At 45.7% G+C, this 25,626-nt stretch overlaps 1 protein-coding gene across 1 annotated transcript in view; it reads right to left on the bottom strand.

The window, feature by feature from the left end:
• BSN (bassoon presynaptic cytomatrix protein) overlaps positions 1–17,643 on the bottom strand; it is a 107,745-nt gene extending 90,102 nt beyond the window's left edge. Inside the window, exon 1 of the mRNA XM_054035863.1 lies at positions 17,176–17,643. Within this exon, the coding sequence (XP_053891838.1) occupies positions 17,176–17,643 (468 nt within the window). The remainder of the gene's footprint in view (positions 1–17,175) is intronic.
• Between the last annotated feature and the right edge of the window lie 7,983 nt (positions 17,644–25,626).

The following is a 25,626-nucleotide window of genomic DNA, read 5'->3' as shown; positions in this document are numbered from 1 at the left end:
AGTGGCTGTTGTATATCTCTCACAAAGAAAATATACAAATATGGCACGCTTTACAGGGTGGGGTACTACAGGTAGGCCCCTAATTTTTAGACGGTTATGCCAATGTTGATGGGGTACGCACAGTCTTTGAGTTTAACGGGTGTTTTTTCCACGGCTGTGTCACCTGTTATTGTGAAAAAGCACAAAATCCTATGACGGGGACATCTTTTGGGTTTCTTTATTACAAGACGCAGCTCAAGACCGACTATCTGAAACTACTTGGTTTTGTAGTGAGGACTCTTTGGGAGCACGAGTGGGAGGTGATGAAAGAAACAGATAGGGAGCTTGCAGACTTTTTAAACCGAGCCCAGTTACCCCAGCATCTCGTGCCTAGGGATGCTCTTTTTGGGGGGAGGACAAATGCTATCCGCCTATAATACAAGCCTAACCCGGGGGAAGAAATCCACTATTATGATTTTACCAGCCTGTACCCTTTCGTAAACAAAACCAAAGAATACCCTATCGGACACCCCGATATAGTCTATGACAAATTTGGACCCCTTGCAAATTATTTTGGAATTGCAAAAGTTAAAGTGTACCCCCCATGAGGCCTCTTTTTCCCATTCTTACCTGTCTGAGTGGGTGGCAAGCTTATGTTCCCGCTATGCCGAACCTGTGCAGAAACCGAGCACCCCTACTGACGAGAAGCGGGCCATCCTGGGGACTTGGTGCACGGTGGAATTGAACGCGGCCATAGCGAAGGGGTACGCGGTGGCTAAGATCTATGAAATCTGGCATTTTAATGAAAAATCTGATAAGCTCTTTTCAGAGTACATAAAATTACACCTCCGCCAGAAACAAGAGGCTTCAGGGTATCCCAGTTGGTGCACAGACGAGGAAAAACAAAATAAGTACGTTAGCAATTTCTACCAGAAAGAAGGCGTGCATTTACGCCAACACGAGATCAGATCGAACCCTGCTAAACGCCAAATCGCTAAACTGTTTTTAAATTCTCTGTGGGGTAAATTCGGCCAAAGATCCAACCTACCCAACACCAGCATCGTGAGAGACCCTGATGAACTCTTGCAGTACCTGTTTCATCCTGCGAGTTTATCGATGATGAAACAGTGTGCGTGTCGTGGAAGCACGCAAAAGAACGGTACTCTATCTCTGGCAATACCAATGTTTTCATAGCCTGTTTCACCACCGGTTTGCAAGAGCGGTGCCTGTACCATGACACTGACTCAGTGATATTTGTGAAAAGGGAGAGTGACTGGAATCCCCCGCTGGGGGATTATTTAGGGGACCTCACGAGCGAGATCCTGCCAGATCACACATCACTGAGTTTGTGTTGGCAGGCCCGAAAACCTATGGGTATAAGCTGTCGGGTGGAAAGGCCTGTATGAAAGTCAAAGGTATTACCCTAAACGTAGCAAACTGCGAAAAGATCAACTTCGACAGTTTGAAAGATCTAGTCCTGGACTATTGCACAGGTCTGCAAGAAAACACCTCAAAAAAGATAGAGGTGCAGCAGCCCTCTATCGTAAGAAACAAAAACCAGTGGCAAATAGAGACAAAAACCCTTAAAAAGACACAAAAAGTGGTTTACAACAAGAGGGTCCTAGGAGAAGGTTTTAAAACCCTGCCCTACGGCTTTTGAAAAAAAAATGGATACGAGGTGGAAACACCCCTTTTCTGCAATTCTCGCGGGGCCTAGCAACTGCGGGAAAAGTTACTTTATAAAAAACGTGTTGGATAATGCTAAACACACACTGTCTGTTATGCCTGAGAATTTTGTGTGGTGTTACAGTTGTTGGCAACCTCTGTATAAAGAACTGCTTTGTAAATATCCATTTATCAATTTTGTGGAGGGGCTGCCTGATGCTTTTGACAATGACAGTTTGTTTCCTACTAATAAAGTAAATATGATTATCATAGACGATCTGATGAACTCTGCTTGTGAAAGCGATGAAATCAAGAAAGTCTTTACCAAGTACGTGCATCACAGAAACCTGAGCATTATGTATATAGTTCAAAACATATTTTGTCAGGGGAAAAAAGAGTCGCACGATTAACCTAAACACAAAGTACATGGTTCTGTTCAAAAACCCCAGGGATAAATTACAAATTGCTATGCTCGCTCGGCAAATGTACCCTGGCAAAGCTCAATTCTTTCTAGAAGCTTTTGAGGATGCTACCAAAAGACCTTATGGCTACCTGGTGGTGGATTTAAATGCTTCCACACCAGAAGCTTATAGACTAAGAACTGGTCTTTTCCCTCCAGACTGGCCAGCGGTTTATACTTTGAAAAGAACAGCCGGGTATAAAAAGAGATGACTTATCGGCAGGCCCCTTTTTAACAGCCGGGGCTGCTGACCGAAAACATGTCTAGCTGCGTGAAAAGAAACCTGGGCCTTTTAAAATTACTTAGCAAATCGTCCCCACAGCAAAGGAGGGCTATACTGTGTTCGGCCTCTGACAATCTAGTAGCGGCCATCTCAGAAATAGCGCTCAATACCTTAAAAGGAAACGTACCTTTAACACAGAATCAAGTGCGTGTGCTGAAAAAGAAACGCACACTTATAAAAACTTTGTGTAATAAAAGGGTTTCACTTAAAAGAAAAAAGCATCTGGTAAAGCAGTCTGGGGGGTTTATCGGACCTCTGTTAAGTTTGCTATCCCTCTGATAATGGGTCTTTTAACTAATCGATAATGGAGTATGCAGAAAAAATGTTCCTGGTGCCCAGCCACCAGTTGGAGCAATTAAGAGCTCCCCCTCCGGCAGAGGAAAATATCAGAACACCGCAACTCGCTTACTGGATGCTGAAATGAAGTCTGTTCTTCAAAGAACTGACTTGGCCGAATACGAAAAGGCTAAACTTTACAGCGCCGTGCTTCAAAGGTACCTAATGTACATGAAGCAGAGCGATGCGGATAAAGGGAAAATAAGTCTGTTTCTACCGGAACAGGAACAAAGTGTGACTGCCAAACCCCCAGAAACACCAAAGAACTCAGACTCTGTTGCTTAGGAGGTGTTGGATAACGTAAATAAGCGTTATAAGAAAAATGCAATAGTATTGCTAAATAAGCTGGGCTAGGATAAAAATCTCTCTTCATGGAACGATAAAGGGTCTTTTGTGTACAAAGGCTCTGTGGTTAATGGTTCTAACATGCTCGACTTAGTCAGGGCCGTCACCCAGACTCGCTCTGTTCCTAGCAGACATGTACCTAAAGGATGGGATGTGTTTATGAATGCCATGGCGGAACTGAACGTACCATCTTCCGTCATGGGCAATGCGGCCAACAGAGATCTTTTGGAACGCCTCAGGGCCTCAACTGCTGACACTGGGGTGGATCGAGAAACCGTGACCCCTTTTTTGCCGTCTAAAAAACGAAAATTGGCTAAAAGAGCCGAATGGCTCAGTGTGTAACGTTTTTCACATTCTAAATTTAAAAAAAAAAAACTGGTAATGTTTTGCTTTAAATAAAACATTTCTATAATTTTTTAAAAAAATCTGTGTACTTTTTCCTCAATTGTTTTTTTTTTTTTTTTTAAAAACCCACCAAACATCAATTGTCTTTAAACCCCTCAACTGGGGTGCTTTATTGGGTAACATGGCTATGAAAATCATTGCAAGATACACGTCTGGGCTTGCTGAAACATGGTTTGAGCAAGGCTAGGCATGTCCAAGAATTTAAATTTACTTTTTACAAAATTCATCACCATCCGGTCGTTTTGCACTAAATTGTTAGAATACAATTTTAAAATCCGATCAAAAGATAAACCCTTGCTACGATGACGTAAGAAAAACACGCAATGATAGCCGCAGGCGATGGAGCGGGGGTCTTGTAATTGTCTATTGTGAAACACCATGTCTGTGGCATTTTTGTTTAAAAATTTCATAATGCTTTTAGGAAACAACACACTGTTCGGGGGGTGCCCATATGAGTCAAAAAACTCTCCACGGTTACACTCCGCCAGATACAAGGCGAGCCAGTGTTCACCCGGTTGGTTGTGTGGATGCGTGTTCACCACCAAGCCTAGGGGTCTCTGAGACAGCTTGCCTCCTGGGAGCCAATCGCAAGGGAACACATCTAAGAAATTCTTTTTTGTGTAATGGTCCGTCGATAAGACACGTGAGAGCTGCACGGTGTCCATGTTCACATGTAGTCAAACAGAACGTTTCTCCTCTGATTTATTTCTATGACATTGTCAAAAAACCCATACACAATCATATTGACGGTAACAGTTAAAGCCTTCCCAAAACGTATTTCTGCTCTCAGTTCCCGGTTTTAATCAGGGAATAGTGATCAGCGCATTCCTGGTTGGGAGACAGGTCAAAGGCAAACAAGGTGTAACCCTGTGCAAACTCCTCACGGTCGATTAACAGAGAATGATCTTTCATGTGTTTACCAGCTGTCTGTACCAAATTCATATATTCTCTCATGTAGCGTCCTGCCTCGAAGTCCGGTTGCAGAGGCTTGGTCGGTATCTGTTCACCATCCACATACAAGGCCACAAAATTAATATCGTAATGTTTAAAATGAAAGGGATTTTTAGCATAACTTCCACTAAAGGCATCGTTATCCACAAACCCTAGGACAAGCATTTTGGGTAACTGTCCCAAGAACAGGTTCTCCTGGTTACTGACCCTGCTGCCCGCGGGGATGCTAAACACTTTCATTCCCACACAGTCTACGGGGTATTTAGCATTAGCGGTAAGCAGGGACTCCGCGTGCCCCAGACGGACTCCTGGGGCCACCTGTACTTTCTTCACAAAAAGGGACGCTGATACAGTGCGCAGTTTAAAGCCTTCAGCCGCAGTGCCCATTAAACAGAAAGTGTCTTTACTGTGCGTCAGTTTAATTTTCACATCCACTCTGCTTAACAGAAGTTTTTCTTGAAAAAACAGGTTGCTGTGTAAATGGCCCAGCAGCTCTACCGTTCTGCTCTCGGCCATCAGCTTTGCACGCCTCACAAACTCTAGATTCCCTCCATCCAACTCAGTTTCTTCATGTTGTCCAGCAGTGTCTTTGTAAAACAGGCCAGCGGAAAATTGCGTGGCGAGGGTGTTGTCGCTGTAATTGAGCACCGATTCTATAAAGGCCCTGTAAGGGTAACAGTTGTTGCTTTGGCTTATGAGGCGGTCTCCCAGCGTGACATCCAACTGACCGAAAATAGAGGCCACGGGGTAATTCACCAGGCCCACTTCGGCGTCCACGGCGAGTTCAGTTCCGCCTCCTTTTACAATCTTGCAACACAGGTACAGCAGCGTGTTGTTTAAATCCATATAATCTATGCCATTCCCTGCTATAAAAAAGTCAATGGGGGCAGACTCGGTAATGGCTGATAGAGGCGGCATCTCGATGTAGATGCTTTTCTCGATGCTGGTCTGCATAGGGGCTATTTGAAACAAGTCTAGTTCAGATTTGGTGCACTCTTCAGACCTGCAGTGAACAAAAGCCATGTTGATTAAAATATGTCTCTTTTACCAGGCAGAGCGCGTCTCCTCTTTCGCCCAGTCCAATCTTGGACTTTCGCTTATGGCTGGCCCTGCGCGTCAAAGCCCTTTTAAAGGGTTTCGGGGGACCTGTGCGTCTGACGTATTTCTTTCTCTTCCTCCTTTTAATGTACATCAGCTTCGATCCTTCCTGTGAAGCTGTATTCCCCACCTTCTCCAGAACAGCACGGGAGACATGACCTACCACATCTTTAGCTATGTTTTGAGCGGCAGTTTTTACGTGGGGTTTAATAATCTCTAGCCCCCTCCTCAAAAGCGATACGGCTTTTCGAAAGAGGCTATGAAATATTCCACCCACACCCGCCCCGTACATCACGGGGGCCCCATGATATCCAGGAAGGGCATATCCAGCCTGGGCTTTGTAATAGTTCCTGTAGATGGTGGGGTCGCCATAATTTTTTGGGATCGCCATAATAGGGTTTTGCTTTTTTAGAAACCTCATTCTCTCCGCGGCCGCAGATGCAGCTTGACGATCACCTTGCCGAAGTGAAATGAGACATGTCTGTTCTGATCTGTCTTTATTTCAATGATGATGATGTCGATGTGGTGTTTACTGACAGGGACGTAATGAGGTTTGTCGTAGGTGATGGTAACAAACTCATTGTTCCTTCCTCGGACAGGGACGCAGCGTAACAGGGGAACAGAAAAGTCCCCCACAAACTGGTGTTCTATGATATCCGTGTATAGATACAAGGAGTTAAAACCTCCTGTGATGTCTGCCGAGAAGGGGAATTTTTGGACGTTGCGTTTGTGGCCCAAACCCAGAATGTTAGCTAGCTCCCCGTCAGTAGAAAACACATACATAAAATCGGTAGATTTAAGTCTCACTTTTCTACCCACAGGGTCGTAGTTCATGACCACCTCAGGCGATCCAGGATGATGAGCCACGTTGCTGTTCATATGCTCCAGTAATTCGGCTATGGTCGAGTAATACCCTCGTCGTAGGATGAAATTCCACGTTGTAGCTCCAAAGGTGACTTCGAAAGGGGTGTCTTCACTGATAGTATTCCAGCTGTGCGGGTATTATATTTCCGCTAACCCCACCTCCCAGGCACCCGGGAGATCCAAAGGCTTAATTAGCCATATTGTAAAGTTCGAGATGGTGTTTTGGGGAAAAACTGCAGAGCTGGCATTGCTGGGCAAAGTAATGTAAAACCCGCCGTCGCTCATTTCTCTCTCTCTCCGTCTTTGCAGAAGGAATCTTTTTTTTTTTCATGTCTAGATGTCACAGAGTTGAGAAGCTTCCACCCAGCTGTTAAACTTATCGGGCCACCCCAACCATTTCACCAGTAGCTGCTTTTTTCTCCCTTTTCCTTTCTCTGCTAGAACTTTTTCAATCCTGTAAATCCTGTCTTGTTTGGGGTTTACTTTTTGTAATTCTTCAGGGTAAAAAGATCCAGTAACTGCCTCACCCTCGTAATCTTTTAAGTGGTATACAGGTCTCTGGCCCCTGGTTAAGGCTTCATCCACTATGAATATCTCATCGGTAAACATCTGTTCATAACCTTTTTCAGAAGAGCCTTTTCTAAAAGGGGCAACAACTGTTTTTATTTTAAAACCATCTCCGTAAATCGTTTTCCACACCTTCAGAGAATTTGAAGAGTTAACATCAACGGGTCTGGTACGTATAGTTCTGTGAAAGCTCTGGTTGTAACTCTTTATAAAGCCAGGTAAGACGTCAATGTAGCGAAAGGTGTATGGGCTGTAAAATATCTCCAAATCCTAGTTTTTAAAGTTCTGTTAAATCGCTCCACAACCCCTGCTTTGACTTCTTTTTTGGTAACAAAATGGTAAACTCCATGCCGCTTTAACAATCCACTTAAAGGTTTGTTTAAAAATTCTTTCCCCCGATCGGTTTGTAATTTTTGAGGCACGCGACCTTCACTGAAAATAGCTTTAAAGGCCTTGGATACCTCACCACTCGTCTTGTCTTTTAGGCCTAAGGCCCAGGCATATTTGGATAGAATGTTTATCACTGTTAAGATGTACTTAAAACCGCTGTTGTGTTTGGAGAACCGGTGCATATCCACCAAATCTGCCTGCCACTGCGCATCCACATCTGAAACAATGGTCTTGTTTCTTTTAAAACTTATTCGAGCCGGTTTGTGTAAAGTGTAAGCATCCTGGTCTGAAAGCCATGCTGTTACCTGTCTTCTGTTTAAAGTTTTACTATGCTTTCTGGCCGCTTGAAAAAGAGGGTTGACTCCGCCGAAGCTTCCAACTTCCCCAGGGGCGTAATATATTTTCTTTAACAGAGCTGTCTGTGTAAACATGACTGTTACTGGTACTGTCTTTTACTACCACAAGTATGAAAGGGGACACATTCATATTGACACATTTAAATAAGTTTTATTAATCACCTGGTTTAACATGCCCTTTTACAGCCACCTGTAAAAATGGATGCCATGACCCCTACCATAAGGGAGTCTCAGATGGTTCATTCTTCCATTTTGTCCTTTTCGGTTTGAGATCGGTGTCTCAGACATGAGCAAAAACAGCTGACGCACGATATGTTTACTTCCACAGGGCTTCCAATGTGTAAGTTCTTAAAGGCCTCTAAAAAGGCATCGTCGACCTGTTGAGAAATTTTCAGAAAAGAAACCGTGTAAGCACCCCCACTGCTTGTTTTTTGTTTTTTTTTTAATTTACACAACCCCAGTTCCTACCCCATTACCCACCCCTCCTCGACCACTGCTTCTTAATCATTCATTTTACCTGAGCTCCGTCTTTTCCGTTCGCTTTGTCCGCCGGTGCCTCCCCCGAGCCACGATCACCTTCCACCTCTGAGGGGGTGGACAAAGAGAGGCCGGCGGGCTCATCGGGCTGCCTCATGAGGATTTCGGGGTCGGGTTCCGATGTATCCATCAACGGCTGGGTCAAAGGGTCCTCCTCAGAACCGTTACTAATGTAGCGCTTTCTCCACACAAGTCCAAAGGTGGTCGGGCCTAAAACAAAGTCCGAAGTTCTCACGGGGGTAGTGAAGGAGTCCATGTTTCCTCTCAGCAGCCTTTCCGCGATTTCGAAAACACGTGTCTTTGGTAAGAGATGGGCGCCTCCTCTGTCTGGCGCTGGGACTTATGGGGTAATGGTGCTGCACTCTGATTGGCAGAGGCCCTTGGGAGGAGTTCTTAGTGGGGTCACACGACTCCCTTCCGAAGGGGTCACCCCAACCTGGAAGTCACCCTGATTGGTCAAAATCTCCTCTCTGGGCGGTCCTTTCGGCACAAACCCCCTCCTGATTGGTAGAGGGGGGGGAGTTCTTAGAGGGGTCACACGACACACCTTGCTTCCGGTCAGGTGGCACCTTGACCCCGGAAGTAATACCCCCACGGGGAGGGACTTCTGGTGACAGGAGGGAGGGGACCAATGGGTCAAGGGGCGGGGCTTAAGGGGTCAAGGGGGCGTGGTTATGGTTTGATTGACAGTGGGGCCCTTATACTACTATCATGTGGTCCAGCTTGCCTGGGTGGCAAGAGACTGGAATTCCCAAGGGGACTGTCTGTGACTCCATGGTAAGGACTGTTTTATGCTTCAGAGTACATATTTATTACTGGGTTGGTACTATTTAATTTTAGACCATACCCTCAGTTTGGGGTGTCTGCCCTGCTTTCTGCAATATGCCCGGAGGTTGGCACTTCCAGTTGTGAGCCACTCCAGACAGTGTGACAGAGATTCAGAAAGGTCAAGTAATATGCCCAGTAAGCACTGTGATCCAGAGGCTGGGCAGGAGACACTCACTTGCTGTGTCACTGGGGATAGGCTACTGGCCTATTTCCTGATTGTGAAGAGCTATAAGTGACATATTCTTAAGGCCATTCAGGGCTCATCTATATGACCAGTTAGTTCATGGCAAGCTGGGATGTGAATCTTCCCTGCACTAGCCTTCTGCAGTCTACACTATGTGTGTGGACCCTGCTGATGTACACTAATGGTTCGTTAATGTGCTTTGATCTAGCCCTCTTTGAAACAGGACTAGATCAAAGTACATTAATGAATTGTCAGTGCACATCAGCAGGGCCACAGAACAGTCAGTGCGCAGCAGGCTACTGTGTGGCAGCTTTGTACCCAGCTTGCTACAAACTGTCCATGCAGACAAGCCACGAGTGGCAAGAAAAGCACATGGCTCAGCCTTCTAGCTCCCACCAATGAGCCCAATCATCTCCTTCTCTGACAGCTGTAACCAGTTGACAAAGGTGACTTTGGGCTTATCCACAAACCAGAGCTAGTGGGGAATGGCGGGGGGGATGACCTTTCATCAGGAAGTTTGTAAATGTCATTAAATTGCTTCAAAGGGCAAAAATTTTGCAAACTTATAAACAGGCATATTGAAACTGAAAAGAAGCTTCAGTAGAAGGATTTCTCCTGGCTTTGCCTCAGAACAGACTCAGTGGATCATTCCCACTGTATATCAGTTTTTCGCATTTCTAATGCATCCGCTTCATTTTTTGTGTATTTTTACCAATGGGCAGCCTGCACCTGACCCTGCACTCCAACCCTCCCCCGAGATGAGTCCCACAGAAATGTGCTTGCTGACATCAGAGTGTAGGGCAGGGGAAATCCAAGGAGCTACCCCTGCAAGTTTGGAAGGCTGCGTTCTGCATTTCCAACCCCAGAGCTTACACACCACTCCCCCAGTTTAAAGGAAGCCATCTGGCTTGCCTGAGGCTGCTCTTGGGGCTCCTCAAGCTTGACATGTAGTATAAACAAGGCTTCTGGCTTTGTAACCAGAAGGCAGTTTAGGCCCTTTAAAGCCGATCTGTGTCATCTTCACTGTGTTCCTCTCCCAGGCAGCCTGGAGAATCAACTCCACTGGTGTTACTGGGAATTTGGTTTGGTGATTGCCTAGAGCTGATAAACAGGCCTGGTACCAGCATGCATTTAAATAACACTCTCCTATGTTAACTTACCAACACCTGGCCAGTACTGAGGAAGGAACAACTCATGAAGTTAGCAGTATGCATTCATGCAAATACTTGTACACCAGGACACCAGATATGTTTACATGAGTACCTGGCCAGTTAGATGCCTCACTGTCCGCGGGCATGTACCAATATCTGATCTGTGTGCATGCATCTGGAACTGGCACACTCAAATATTTACATGTGCTTAACTTTGTAACTCTGGCCCGGGATAGTCACTAGCTGCCCTCCAGGCTCTAGGAATGGGTTATAAGCAATTTATAAGAACATTAGTAAAAATACTTCCCAGATTAAGCTAAAATCAGCTTTTGTAAAAGCAAACATTCTCTGGTATGTAAGAACAGTTAAAACACAGTCCATCCAATATCAATATATTACAAAGTGCTATATTAACAAAAGGGGGGATGGGTTACTCAGCTGAAGTGTAAATACATTTCAGAAACTGAGTTCTATTAATTTAGTTTCTGTATGTAAATAAATACAATACTAGGAAACTTTCTAGCCACAATGCAGTTTTTGTCTTTACATTCCCTGCTTGGAGATCATTAATCTCTTGGGATGTCAAGTTAATTAGTACCCATTACGCCTTTGGCGTTTAGGGCAGCGACGAAGCTCCTCCACTCCTGTCTGTTTCTGGCAAGTCTTTCAATGGTTCCCCAGCTGTGCCCCAGGTTTTTCAGCTCAGCTTCCACAGCTCTTCACCATGTTGTTTTCAGGCGTCCTTGTTTTCACTTGTCTTCAGGTGTCCATCTTATTGCTACTCTGGTGATGGAATCAGTTTCTATCTGAAGCACATGGCCAATCCATCTCCAACACCTCCTGGTAATGATGGTGCTCATATCTTCTTGGCTGCACTATGTGAATAGGTCTGATGCAGATTGTATGGAATTAGGAGTTTGGACACGTCATACTTGATGTCAAGGCTAAGGGTCAAATCTGAGACCACATTGTAAATATCAGGATATTTATGTTCCCAGTGACAGGGCCTGGCCATCAGCTCCGAGGAGGTTCCAGGTCAACTGTTTGACACCCAGTCTCCAAATGGTCTACACACATGGCAAACAATCACAACTTGAGGGGACAGGGAGCGCGCTGGGTTAATGTGTTAGCGTTCTCCAGACAGAAAGCTGGATACAAACCCCCTCTCAGGTCACATGCATGGGGATTAGAGTCCTCAGTAAGTGTTTATGCACCTCATAAAACTCCCACATAATTTAGCAAGATCAGGCTTCTCTCTTCCAAGCAGGCCTCTAACTGGATGAGCACAGGGTGTCAGAGCCTAGGGCTGGGAATGGGGGGCTGAGGGAGGCAGCAGGCTAGGATGACAAGGCATCAGCAAGAGTTCCTTGTGAGGGGAAAGGCTGACCTGACCTGCTGGCGTCAGGCCTAGCTACGGACCAAGTGCTATTGGCTTGATGCTTTTATGAGCATTAAATTGGAGCCACTCAAAACTGGAAGCATTTCCTCCCCCCTGAAATAAATCGCCTCGTCACGTCCAATTATTTCTAATGCTCCAGGAGTTTCTTGAGGGCAGCTGCTGTAACCCTGATTTTGGGTCCCACACAAATGACACACTCTGAAAGGACCCCCCTCCATCATCCAGGAGTCTCCTTCTCCCCAGGGCTGGCTGTGGCACCCCCAAAGCCTGTCTGACCTAGATATTAGCTCTCTCTCTAGAGGGCTGCCTATGTTCAAGGTGTCAAATATCAAAGGAGTAGCCATGTTAGTCTGGATCTGTAAAAGCAGCAAAGAGCCCTGTGGCACCTTATAGACTAACAGACATATAGGAGCATGAGCTTTCGTGGGTGAATACCCACTTCTTCGGATGCATGTAGTGGAAATTTCTAGGGGCAGGTAAAAATATGCAAGCAAGAGTGAGTAAGGCTAGAGATAATGAAGTTAGTTCAATCAGGGAGGATGAGGCCCTCTTCTAGCAGTTGAGGTGTGAACACCAAGGGAGGAGAAACTGCTTTTGTAGTTGGCTAGCCATTCAGTCTTTGTTCAATCCTGAGCTGATGGTGTCAAATTTGCAGATGAACTGAAGCTCAGCAGTTTCTCTTTGAAGTCTGGTCCTGAAGTTTTTTTGCTGCAGGATGGCTATCTTTAAATCTGCTATTGTGTGTCCAGGGAGGTTGAAGTGTTCTCCTACAGGTTTTTGTATATTGCCATTCCTAATATCCGATTTGTGTCCATTTATCCTTTTACGGAGGGACTGTCATAACAGCTAAGTCGTGCAGAACGCAATGCCATCCACAGCCTCAGAAACCACCCTGACATCATCATCAAAGAGGCTGATAAAGGAGGTGCTGTTGTCATCATGAACAGGTCTGACTACCAAAAGGAGGCTGCCAGACAACTCTCAAATACCAAATTCTACAGGCCACTTCCCTCAGATCCCTCTGAGGAATACACTAAGAAACTGCACCATCTACTCAGGACACTCCCTACACTAACACAGGAACAAATCAACATACCCTTAGAGCCCGGACCGGGGTTATTCTATCTACTACCCAAGATCCACAAACCCAGAAATCCTGGACGCCCCATCATCTCGGGCATTGGCACCCTCATTGAGGGACTGTCTGGATATGTGGACTCCCTACTCAGACCCTACGCCACCAGCACTCCCAGCTATCTCCGTGACACCACTGATTTCCTCAGAAAACTACAATGCATTGGTGACCTTCCAGAAAACACCATCCTAGCCACCATGGATGTAGAGGCTCTCTACACAAACATCCCACACACAGATGGAATACAAGCTGTCAGGAACAGTATACCTGATGATGCCACAGCACAACTGGTTGCTGAGCTCTGTGACTTTATCCTCACACACAACTATTTCAAATTTGATGACAATATATACCTCCAGACCAGTGGCACCACTATGGGCACCTGCATGGCCCCACAATATGCCAACATTTTTATGGCTGACCTGGAACAACGCTTCCTCAGCTCTTGTCAACTCATACCCCTTCTTTACCTACGCTACATTGATGACATCTTCATCAGCTGGACCCATGGGAAGGAGACTCTGGAAAAATTTCACCATGATTTCAACAGCTTCCATCCCACCATCAACCTCAGCCTGGACCAATCTTCACAGGAGGTCCACTTCCTAGACACCACAGTGCAAATAAGTGATGGTCACATTAACACCACCCTATACCGAAAACCCACCGACCGCTATGCCTACCTTCATGCCTCCAGCTTCCATCCCGGACACACCACACGATCCATTGTCTACAGACAAGCACTGAGATACAACCATATCTGCTCCAACCCCTCAGACAGAGACCAACACCTACAAAATCTTCACCAAGCATTCTCAAAACTACGATACCCGCATGAGGAAATAAGGAAACAGATCAACAGAGCCAGATGTGTACCCAGAAGCCTCCTACTGCAAGACAAGCCCAAGAAAGAAACCAACAGAACTCCACTGGCCATCACATACAGTCCCCAGTTTAAACCTCTCCAACGTATCATCAGTGATCTACAACCCATCCTGGACAACGATCCCTCACTTTCACAGGCCTTGGGTGGCAGGCCAGTCCTCGCCCACAGACAACCCACCAACCTGAAGCATATTCTCACCAGTAACCACACACCACACCATAGTAACTCTAACTCAGGAACCAATCCATGCAACAAACCTCGATGCCAACTCTGCCCACATATCTACACCAGCGACACCATCACAGGACCTAACCAGATCAGCCATAGCATCACCGGTTCATTCACCTGCACGTCCACCAATGTAATATATGCCATTATGTGCCAGCAATGCTCCTCTGCTATGTACATCGGCCAAACTGGACAGTCCCTCCATAAAAGGATAAATGGACACAAATCAGATATTAGGAATGTACAAAATATATACAAAATATACAAAAACCTGTAGGAGAACACTTCAACCTCCCTGGACACACAATAGCAGATTTAAAGGTAGCCATCCCTGCAGCAAAAAAACTTCAGGACCAGACTTCAAAGAGAAACTGCTGAGCTTCAGTTCATCTGCAAATTTGACACCATCAGCTCAGGATTGAACAAAGACTGTGAATGGCTAGCCAACTACAAAAGCAGTTTCTCCTCCCTTGGTGTTCACACCTCAACTGCTAGAAAAGGGCCTCATCCTCCCTGATTGAACTAACTTCGTTATCTCTAGCCTTACTCACTCTTGCTTGCATATTTATACCTGCCCCTGGAAATTTCCACTACATGCATCCGAAGAAGTGGGTATTCACCCACGAAAGCTCATGCTCCTATACGTCTGTTAGTCTATAAGGAGCCACAGGACTCTTTGCTGCTAAGTTCAAGGTGGCATTAGGGCCTCTCCTGCCCTGGGGACTCAGCAATCATTAAACAGCTCCCTATAGCTGACAGAGAGGAGCAGGACAATCCTGACCCCTGGGCCAGCCGTGTCGTTACTTACAGTTTCTGGCACTGTTGGGGCCAGTCCCACCTGCTCTCCTCCTCTGCCAATGCCTGATGATGGACATTTTCTTTGTCTGACAAAGATAGTATTTTGCCTGTAATACAAACCCTGCCGCCTTCACTCCAAACTCCCTAGAGCTGCAAATGGGCCAAAAGGGCATTTGATAAATTCAACTGCTGCTCAGCTGAGTGCTGTGTTTATCTGTAAAGCCTGCAGTAGCTACAAGCCCAGCCTCCGCACTGAGCTTTTAATCTTCAACTATAACTTGGGGAACCTGTTATTAGATCTGAGTTCAGGAAGGGACTAGTCCTGCTGCCCTGCAAAGTGAGAGGTTAAAGATCTCTGTCCTTGTGCCTTAGACACCTGCACAGCTGGATAAAAAAGCAGTGAAAACAAGGTTCACTAGCAGCATCCTCTGGGGACAGAGGCCATTGAATGCCTGTTAATTTCAGTGACTGAGAGTTCTGCAAAGCACTCTGAAAAATCAAGGTGATCCCAGGAAAACAATGCAGGATCCTCGTCAGCCACTGACAGAAATAAACCCAGTTTCATTGACATCACAATTAGGCACGATGGAAGGACTCTGGAAGGACTCTGAGCTGGGATCCCAAACAGGTGTGGAACATGGACCACCTGGGAACCAACCTGTAACTTGTGAAAAGAGGTGACCCCCAGCCACTACAGAGTGACCCCAATCTGTTTGCAGGCAGAAGTTATTCAACTAGAGATGTCTCAACAGCCATCTGTGCAAGGAGCCCTTTGTGAAATCGGTTTCTTTAGTGTTTGCCCAGGAGATGGCTCCGCTCCACTGGAACGCTGCCTGGGGAAGCAGCAGGCACATGTAACAGCGCACCAGCTCATGCAGCTTTCTGTGCTGCTCAGCATGCAGCTGTCAGCAGTACGTTCATGCCTGGCCTGACCTAACTCTGCCATTAGGAAGTGCATCAGGTCCCAGTCCCAGGCTCTCACCTCCAGCTATTGTCTCATGCTGGGGCACCTCTGTGGGGAGGACACCTAGCGCCACACCTCCTCTGACTCATTCTTTGCTCCACTTCATCTCCTGCCAGCACTAGCACGACTTCTCAGTGACTGCTTCCAGGGGTTCCCATGTACCAGTTTTACACCATATAAGTGCTCTGACCACATTGGCATTACTCCTGATTCACAGCAGGGATAGCACCATCAGCCTCAGGCCCAAAGACTGTATTGCTCCTTCCAGGTAATAAGTTCAGTGACAAGGACGTCTCTGTCATTCTCCTTAGCCCAGCCCTTAACTCATGCCCAGGCCAGAAATCCTGGAGTCCCCGGATCTTCCTATTGGTAAGTCACAGCTGTCTAGGATCCTCCTGGAGTTTACCCCTCCCTGAGCAGGCTCAGCTGACACCCTTAGTCACCCCCCTCTGTGCTGGTATCATTTCCCACTTCTATGACTGTGCTCTTCCAAAATCCCTGCTCCAGGAGGTGGTTGCAGCCAGACTAGTCTCCTGCTCTCAGAAATGAGAGCTTAGCCCTTCAGCCCATTTGGCACCACGCAGACCATCCGCCCTTCCCAGACAGCTCTGCAGCCAATTCCACATGGCTCTTGGGGGTTCAATGCTCCAGGGACTTACTCCCCCATTCGCTCTTCAGTACCCTCCTGGCCTGGTACTGACCTGCCCTCTGGCCCATCATTCAGCTCCCCACAAAGCAGCTGCTAGTGACTCTTTCATTTGTATAATTTCATCTACCTGGAATTCTTTCACTGTTGAGACATTGGGCCCAATTCCCCAACACCCGCATAAAACAGGAGTAACTCAGCTAAGGTCAGTGGAGTTACACTGGGGGAAACCATCTGAGTGAGATGGTAAGCAGCCTGTAATGTCACCCTAAGACATTTCCCTTCTCTGCAGCCTGTTGTTGACTTTCCCGGCTGTTTGGGCCTGGTGTCTGAAGGACACTGCCTACTAGAATGGATCGTGCAGTGATTTCCAAAGAGCTGACAGAGAAATAAGGATTGGAATCAAAGCATTAGACAAAAATGTACATGACACATTTCTGATGGGCCGTGGGACATCGCTTCTCCAGTGCAGTCATTTATACATGCCTTCTCCAGCTCTCTACTGGATCAGACCTGAAGGCCAAGGCCCTGTTTTTCTGAGGCTATCATGTTCTTTCTGTTCCCCTGCCCCAGCCCCTGCAGACTGCTAGCTAATGCCGCCATCCCAGACCTTTCCCTAAGGTGAGAGGGGGCACTGCCTACTCTGAGTACAAGGCAATGTTATACCCTGGCAGGAACAAGCTAGCCCAGTGGGAGGTAGGAGGTGAAAGGGGTGCTTACCTCCTGCTCTCTCACTTGCTGAGCCTCAGTGACTGCCTTGCTTGCTTTGCTCTCTGCTTCTGCCTTCACAGCCATGCTTTTCCCCTTTGGCAATGCACTTTCAGGAACTTTTGAAGCCTCAGCAGGAAGTTTTGTCTGTGGCTTTTCTTCTGAGGGGGCAGGGGGCTTGCTCTCTTGCACCATGGCCTGTAGCTTGCTCTGCTCTGAAGTCCTGAGATGCTTTCCTTGGACGAAGTGCCTGTCCTGGGGAGTGGACGTTTCTGACTTTGGAGCTGTTACAGGCGGAGGGCCTCCTCTATGCTGACCGGCTCCCCCTGGTTGGTGTCGGGGGGATCCTGTTGGCTGCTGCTTTGGAGTAGGTAGTGGCATTGAAGCAGCATCATCTAGGCTTCCTTCTAGCAGCCTCTGAGTTTGGCAGTTCAAACACAGCCATTCATTTTTCTGCAAAACAGTGAAAGAAAATACCATCCCTAAGTTAGTGAGCTTTGCACTGCTGGTCTCTGTGGAGTGTATAGTTCTGCCAGAGTTCAGAGGGGCAGAGAATTCAGGTTGCAGCTGAACCAGAGGCAAAACCAGCTCTAGGGAGCAGAGAGAAATGTGTCCCAGAGAAGGGGCAGGGAATCTCAGAAACCACTGAGGTGGGTGAGGATTCCTGTGACTCTAACACAGGGAAGCAGGGTGCTTCCAAGTATGGGAGGGGCTGAGACTAGCTCCTTTCCAGCAGAAAGCAACATGCCCTCAGGCGCAGGGGCAGAAGAGGTGTTGTCAGTGATGAAGGAAACTGTCCCACTTGTTAGCTGGCAGAGTTCTGCAGTGAATAGGGTTACCATTCGTCCGGATTCCCCCGGACATGTCCGGCTTTTTTCAGTTAAAAATAGCATCCGGGGGGAATTTGTCAATGTCCGGACTTCCTCCCTCTGCCCCCCCCCCCCCAAATGCAGAGTGTGCGTGGATTACAGGGCAGCCGGCCGGATGGTGCCACTCGCACGGGGCTCCGGCAGCCAGAGCCCTTCCTCCACTTTCCCCCTCCTCTCCCCTGCAATTTGAGACCACTCCCCTCCTCTCCCTCCCTCCCCCCGTCTGCATTCACAGATCGCCGGCTGTTACCTTGGCCTCCGGCAGTCTGGAGCTCCGACCCTGCTCCCCTCCCCCGCTGCCGAGCACGCTGCTCTACAGCACAGTAAGGGGGCCAGGGGTCAGAGAAGCGGCAGGGAGGTTCGGAGGGGGGCGGGTAGTCAAGAGACAGGGAACAGGGTTGGATGGGTCAGGAGTTTGGGCGGGGGCTGTCTGGGGGTTGGGGGTGTAATGTTTTGGGCAGTCAGAGTACAGGTGGGGGGGTCTCAGGAGGGGGCAGTTAGGGGACAAGGCACAGGGAGGCTTAGGTAGGGGGTGGGGTTCTGGGAGGCAGTTAGGAGCAGGGGTCCCAGGAGGGGGCAGTCAGGGGACAAGGAGCGGGGGGGTGTTTGGGAGTTCTGGGGGGGGCTGTCAGGGGGCAGGGGTGGGGAGAGGGGTCGGAGCAGTCAGGGGATAGGGAGCAGAGGGGTTTAAATGGGTCGGGAGTTTTGGGGGGACTGTCAGGGGGTGGGGAGTGGTTGGATGGGGCGTGGGAGTCCCAGGGGTCTGTCTGGGGGTGGGGGGTGTGGATAAGGGTTGGGGCAGTCAGGGGACAGGTAGGGGGTAGAGTCCTAGGGGGCCAGTTAGGATGTGGGGAAGGTCTCAGGAGGGGGCAGTCAGGGGACAAGGAGCAGCGAGGCTTAGGTAGGGGGTAGAGTCCTGGGGGGCAGTTAGGGGCAGGGGGCAGTCAGGGGACAAGGCATGGGGGGGAGGGTTGGGGATTCTGAGGGGGCAGGAAGTGGGAGGGAGTGGAAGGGGCGGGGCTAGGGCAGGACAGGGGCGGGGCTAGGGCGGGGCTCCTCCCGTCCTCTTTTTTGATTGTTGAAATATAGTAACCCTAGCAGTGAACAAGAGACAGAACCCTTCCTAGGGAGCACAGAGAAATGTGTCTTAGGTGGGGGCCCAGAGGAGAAAACTGGGGAAGGAATAATGGGGTACAGGAATGTCTCTTCACTGGTCACTTGGGCCAGATGCCCAGGACATTAGGAGGATGGCTGGGTCAGCATCTGTGCACCCAGACACTCAGCCTGTGATCCAGGTTTTGAGAAGTAACGTTGTACCTAACGTCCTGGAGGGGAGCAGTCGCACAGCTGACTTCTCAGGGACAGACAAAGGGGTGGAGGAGAGTACCCCAATCCAGGTCCCAATTTTTCAGGATGCTATTTCTGGTAAGTTTTTGGAAAGTAACTGTGTCTCTTTAAATCAAGATGCAGCTCCAATGCCTGTGATAACAGAGGAGTTGGAACCAGGAAATTGCCAGGTGGTAGTTTGCCAGAATACAAATGATCCAACTGACAGAGAAGGGGGTGTTTTCCCCAGGCTGGTGAGACACAGAGAGCAGTTATGGGAAAGTTGCTGGGAAAAGGTGCATCTGATCAAAGGGTAAACACACCTAGCCCAGAGAGCACAGATCACAGCCCTCTAGGGGGCAGGGAAGGACTCAGTGCTGGGAGGGGGAAACAGGGTAACCCCAAAAGGGGAGCTGGATTTTCTGCATATGTATAGTCCTGGGGTGGGGAGACCCGCTCTCCAAAGGGCCAGCCAATGTGCAGGATCCCCCTGAACACCAATCTTGCCAGGCCCTGAGGCACCAAAATGCCAAAAGCATGATTAAATTAAGAGCCCACACAAAGGGAAACACTGGAGGGAAAGAAAAGCCAGTGACTAATTACATGGGAGAGAGTCAAAGGACACCATGGGCAATGAACAAACTAACCTCAAACTACACTATCTAAACAGAGGCTGTGGTATCATAAAGATACTTGTAAACACCCATCTGTGATAAAAAAATTTGGTATTAATGTTACGTTTTGAGGATTTATATTTATATTTTATACTGCTCAGTAGACCCCTGGACTGTATAATCTCATAGACTCTTTGTCATTCCAACACTCAGAATGATTATGTACCAGCATTTGTTATCTCAAGTAGAGGTTTCCCAAACACTTCAATCAAAATGAAGCAATAAATCCAGTTTATTAACTAGAAAAAGATAGATTTTAAGTGACAATAATGATTATTAAATATCCTTAATAAAATATTTAATACTTTTCAATTGGTATTCTATTGTTTAACAGTGCGATTAAAAATGTGATTAATTGCGATTCATTTTTTTAATTGAGATTAATTTTTTGAGATAATCATGTGAGTTAACTGCAATTAATCAACAGCCCTAAAAGTGATACATTAAACAGTAAGAAGTCACCAGGATCAGATGGTATTCACCCAAGAGTTCTCAAGGGACTCAAATATGAAATTACAGAACTACTAACTGTGGTCATAACCTATCACTTAGATCAGCCTCTAAAACCAGATGACTGGAGGACAGCTAATGTAATTTCTATTTTTAAGAAAAGCTCCAGAGGTGATCCTGGCAATTAGAGGCTGGTAAGCCTAATTTCAGTACCAGGCAAATTGGTTGAAACTATAGTAAAGTAAAGCAGGTTTAAAACAAACAAAAGGAAGTATTTCTTCACACAATGCACTGTCATTCCATGGAACTCTTTTGCCAGAGAATGTTGTGAAAGCCAAGACTATAACAGAGTTCAAAAAAGAACTAGATAAATTCATGGAGGATGGTTCCATCAGTGGCTATTAGCCAGGATAGGCAGGGTTGGTGTCTCTAGCCTCAGTTACCAGAAACTGGGAATGGGTGACAGGGGATGGATCGCTTAATGATTACTTGTTCTGTTCATTCCCTCTGGGGCACTTGGCATTGGGCCACTGTCGGAAGACAGGATATTGGGCTAGATGGACCTTTGGTTTTACCCAGTATAGCTGTTCTTATGTTCTTAAAGAACAGAATTATCAAACTCATAGATGACCATGATTTGTTGGGGAAGAGTCAGCTTGGATTTTGTAAAGGGAAATCATGCCTCACCAATGAATTAGAATTCTTTGAGGTGTGAACAAGCATGTGGACAATGGTGATCCAGTGGATATAGTGCACTTGGACTTCCAGAAAGCCTTTGACAAAGTCTCTTAAGCAAAGTAAGCAGTCATGGGATAAGAGGGAGGGTTCCTTCATGGATCAGTAACTGGTTAAAAATAGGAAACAAAGGGTATAACGAAATGCTCAGTTTTCACAATGGAGAGGGTAAATAGTGGGATCCCCCAAGGATCTGTACGGGAGAGGGGGGACAAAATTTGCAGACAAAACAAAATTACTAGGGCTGCCAAGCGATTAAAAAAATTAATCTTGATTAATTGTGCAATTAATCGCACTGTTAAACAATGGAATGGCATTTTAAAAAATATTGTTGGCTGTTTTCTACATTTTCAAATATATTGCTTTCAGTTACAACACAACAAGGAGTCTGGTGGCACCTTAAAGACTAACAGATTTAATCTGTTAGTCTTTAAAGTGCCACCAGACTCCTTGTTGTTTTTGTAGATACAGACTAACACGGCTACCCCCTGATACTTGACAGTTACAACACAGAATACAAAGTGTACAGTGATCACTTTATATTTATTTTTATTACAAATATTTGCATTGTAAAAAACAAAATAAATAGTATTTTTCAATTCACCTAATGCAAGTGCTGTAGTGCAATCTCTTTATCATGAAAGTTGAACTTTCAAAGGTAGAATTATGTACAAAAAATACCTGCATTCAAAAATAAAACTATGTACAACGTTAAAGCCTATAAGTCCACTCAATCCTACTTCAGCCAATCGCCCAGACAAACACGTTTGGTTACAATTTGCAGAAGATAATGTTGCCCGCTTCTTGTTTACAATGTCACCTGAAAGTGAGAACAGGTGCATAGCACTATTGTAACCGGGTCGCAAGATATTTATGTGCCAGATGTGCTGAAGATTCATATGTCCCTTTATGCTTCAACCACCATTCCAGAGGACATGCATCCATCCTGATGATGGGTTCTGATAACGATCCAAAGCAGAGCGGACTGACACGTTCATTTTCAACAGAAGGTTGATTTTATTTTTGGTGGTTCAGGTTCTGTAGTTTCCGCATCTGAGTGTTGCTCTTTTAAGACTTCTGAAAGCATGCTCCACACCTCATCCCTCTCAGATTTTGGATGGCACTTCAGATTCTAAAACCTTGGGTCAAGTGCTGTAGCTATTTTTAGAAATCTCACATTGGTACCTTCTTTGCGTTTTGTCAAGTCTGCAGTGAAAGTATTCTTAAAACAAACATGTGCTAGGTCATCATCCAAGACTGCTATAACATGAAATATATGGCAGAATGCAGGAAAAACAGAACAGGAGACATACAATTCTCCCCCAAGGAGTTCAGTAACGAATTTAATTAATACACTGTTTTTTTTTTAAACGAGCATCATCTGCATGGAAGCATGTCCTCTGCAATGGTGGCCGAAGCATGAAGGGGCAGGCGAATGTTTAGCATATCTGGCACGTAAATACAACACTGGCTATAAAAGTGCCATGCGAACACCTGTTCTCACTTTCAGGTGACATTGTAAATAAAAAGCAGGCAGCAGAATCTCCCATAAATGTAAACAAACTCGTTTGTCTTAGCAATTGGCTGAACAAGAAGTAGTACTGAGTGGACTTGTAGTCTCTAAAGTTTTACGTTGTTTTGTTTTTGAGTGAAGTTATGTAACAAAAAAAATCTAAATTTGTAAGTTACACTTTCACGATAATTGTAATTATTATTTCACAATAACTGTCTCCCACAGTATTCTTGTCAGCAAGTTAAAAAAGTATGGATTCGATGAATGGACTATAAGGTGGATGGAAAGCTGACTAGACTGTTGGGCTCAATGGCTCCATGTCTAGCTGGTGGCCGGTATCAAGTGGAATGCTCCAAGGGTCGGTCCTGGGGCCGGTTTTGTTCAATATCTTCATTAATTATCTGGAGGATGGAATGGATTACACCCTCAGTAAGTTTGCAGATGACACTAAACTGGGAGGAGTAGTAGATACACTGGAAGATAGGGATAGGATACAGAGGGACCTAGAGAAATTGGAGGACTGGGCCAAAAGAAATCTGATGAGGTTCAACAAGGACAAGTGCAGAGTCCTGCACTTAGGATGGAAAAATCCCATGCACTCCTACAGACTAGGGACCGAGTGGCTAGGCAGCAGTTCTGCAGAAAAGCACCTGGGGATTATAGGGGATGAGAAGCTGGATATGAGTCAGCAGTGTGCCCTTGTTGCCAAGAAGGCTAACGGCATATTGGGCTACATTAGTAGGAGCATTGTCAGCAGATCGAGGGAAGTGATTATTCTCCTCTATTCGGCACTGGTGAGGCCACATCTGGAGTATTGCATCCAGTTTTGGGCCCCCAACTACAGAAAGGATGTGGACAAACTGGAGAGAGTCCAGCGGAGGGCAACAAAAATGATGAGGGAGCTGGGGCACATGATTTACGAGGAGAGGCTGAGGGAACTGGGCTTGTTTAGTCTGCAGAAGAGAGGAGTGGGGGGATTTGATAGCAGGCTTCAACTACCTGAAGGGGGGTTCCAAAGAGGATGGAGCTAGGCTGTTCTCAGTGGTGGCAGATGACAGAACAAAAAGCAATGGTCTCAAGTGGGGAGGTCTAGGTTGGAAATTAGGAAACACTATTTCACTAGGAGGGTGGTGAAGCACTGGAATGGGTTACCTAGGAGATGATGGAATCTCCATCCTTAGAGGTTTTTAAGGCCCAGCTTGACAGAGCCCTGGGTGGGATGATTTAGTTGGTGTTGGTCCTGCTTTGAGCAGGGGGTTGGACTAGATGACCTCCTGGTCTCTTCTACGATTCTATGATAAAGAGATTGCACTACAGTACTTGTATGAGGTTCAATTGAAAAATACTATTTCTTTTGTTTATCATTTTACAGTGCAAATATTTGTAATAAAATATAATATAAAGTGAGCACTGTACACTTTGTATTGTGTTGTAATAGAAATCAATATAATTGAAAATGTAGAAAAACATCCAAATTATTTAATAACTTTCAATTGGTATTCTATTGTTCAACAGTGCGATTAATATTTTTGAGTTAATCGTGTGAATTAACTGTGATTAATTGACAGCCCTAAAAATTACTCAAGATAGTTAAGTCCAAAACAGACTGCAAAAGTTGCAAAAGGATCTCACTAAACTGGGTGACTGGGCAACAAAATGGCAGATAAAATTCAATGTTGATAAATGCAAAGTAATGCACATTGGAAAACATAATCCCAACTATACATACATATATACATTCATACATACATGCATACATTTGATGGGATCTAAATTAGGTGTTACCACTCAAGAAAGAGATCTTGGAGTCATTGTGGACAGTTCTCTGAAAACATCCGCTCAATGTGCAGCAGCAGCTAAAAAAAGCTAAAAGTATGTTAGGAATGGGTTAGATAATGAGACAGAAAATATCATAATGCCACTATATAAATCCATGGTATACCCACATCTTGAATACTGTGGGCAGTTCTGGTCACTCAATCTCAAAAAAGATATATCAGAATTGGAAAAAGAACAGAGAAGGGCAAAGGAAATGATTAGGGGTACAGAACAGCTTCCATATGAGGAAAGATTAAAAAGACTGGGACTGTTCAGCTTAGAAAAAAGATGACTACAGTCTATGAAATCATGACTGGTGTGGTGAAAGTGAATAAGAAAGTGTTATTTATCCCTTCACATAACTAAAGAGATAGGAGTGACACAAATAAATTAATAGATAGCAGATTTAAAACAAACTAAAGGAAGTTTTTCTTCACACAACACACAGTCAACGTGTGGAACTCATTGCCAGGGGATGTTGTGAAGGCCAGAAGCATAACTGCATTCAAAAAACAATTCATTAAGTTCATGGAAGATAGGTCATCAGTGGCTATTAGCCAAGATGTCAGGGACACGACCCCATGCTCTGGGTTTCACTAAACCTCCAACTGCTAAAAACTGAGACTGGATGATGGGATGGATCATTCAACACTGTCCTGTTCTGTTCATTCCCTCTGGCCACTGTCAGAGACTGGATACTGGCTAGAGGAACCAGTGATCTGACCAAGTACTGCTGTTCTTATGTCTGCAGGGCACAGTTAAGGTTGTTTGAAGGAATTAGCAGTACATTTTCATACTTCAAATGCTGTGTTTTCTTTGAGTTTTAACTAGGGCTGTCAAATGATTTAAAAAAATTAATCACGATTAATCATGAAATAAAAAAATAACCATGATTAATCATAACTATAATTGCACTGTTAAAGAATAACAGAATGCCATTTATTTAAATATTTTTGGATGTTTTCTACATTTTCAAATATATTGATTTCAATTACAACACAGAATACAAAGTGTATAGTACTCGCTGTATATTGTTTTTTATTTCAAATATTTGCACTATAAAAATGATAAACACAAG

Source organism: Malaclemys terrapin, chromosome 7 (genome assembly GCF_027887155.1).
Source record: "Malaclemys terrapin pileata isolate rMalTer1 chromosome 7, rMalTer1.hap1, whole genome shotgun sequence".
Taxonomy (NCBI): Eukaryota; Metazoa; Chordata; order Testudines; family Emydidae; genus Malaclemys; species Malaclemys terrapin.
The sequence above is the reverse complement of the archived record's forward strand: the minus strand, read 5'-3'. Positions and strand labels throughout refer to the sequence as shown.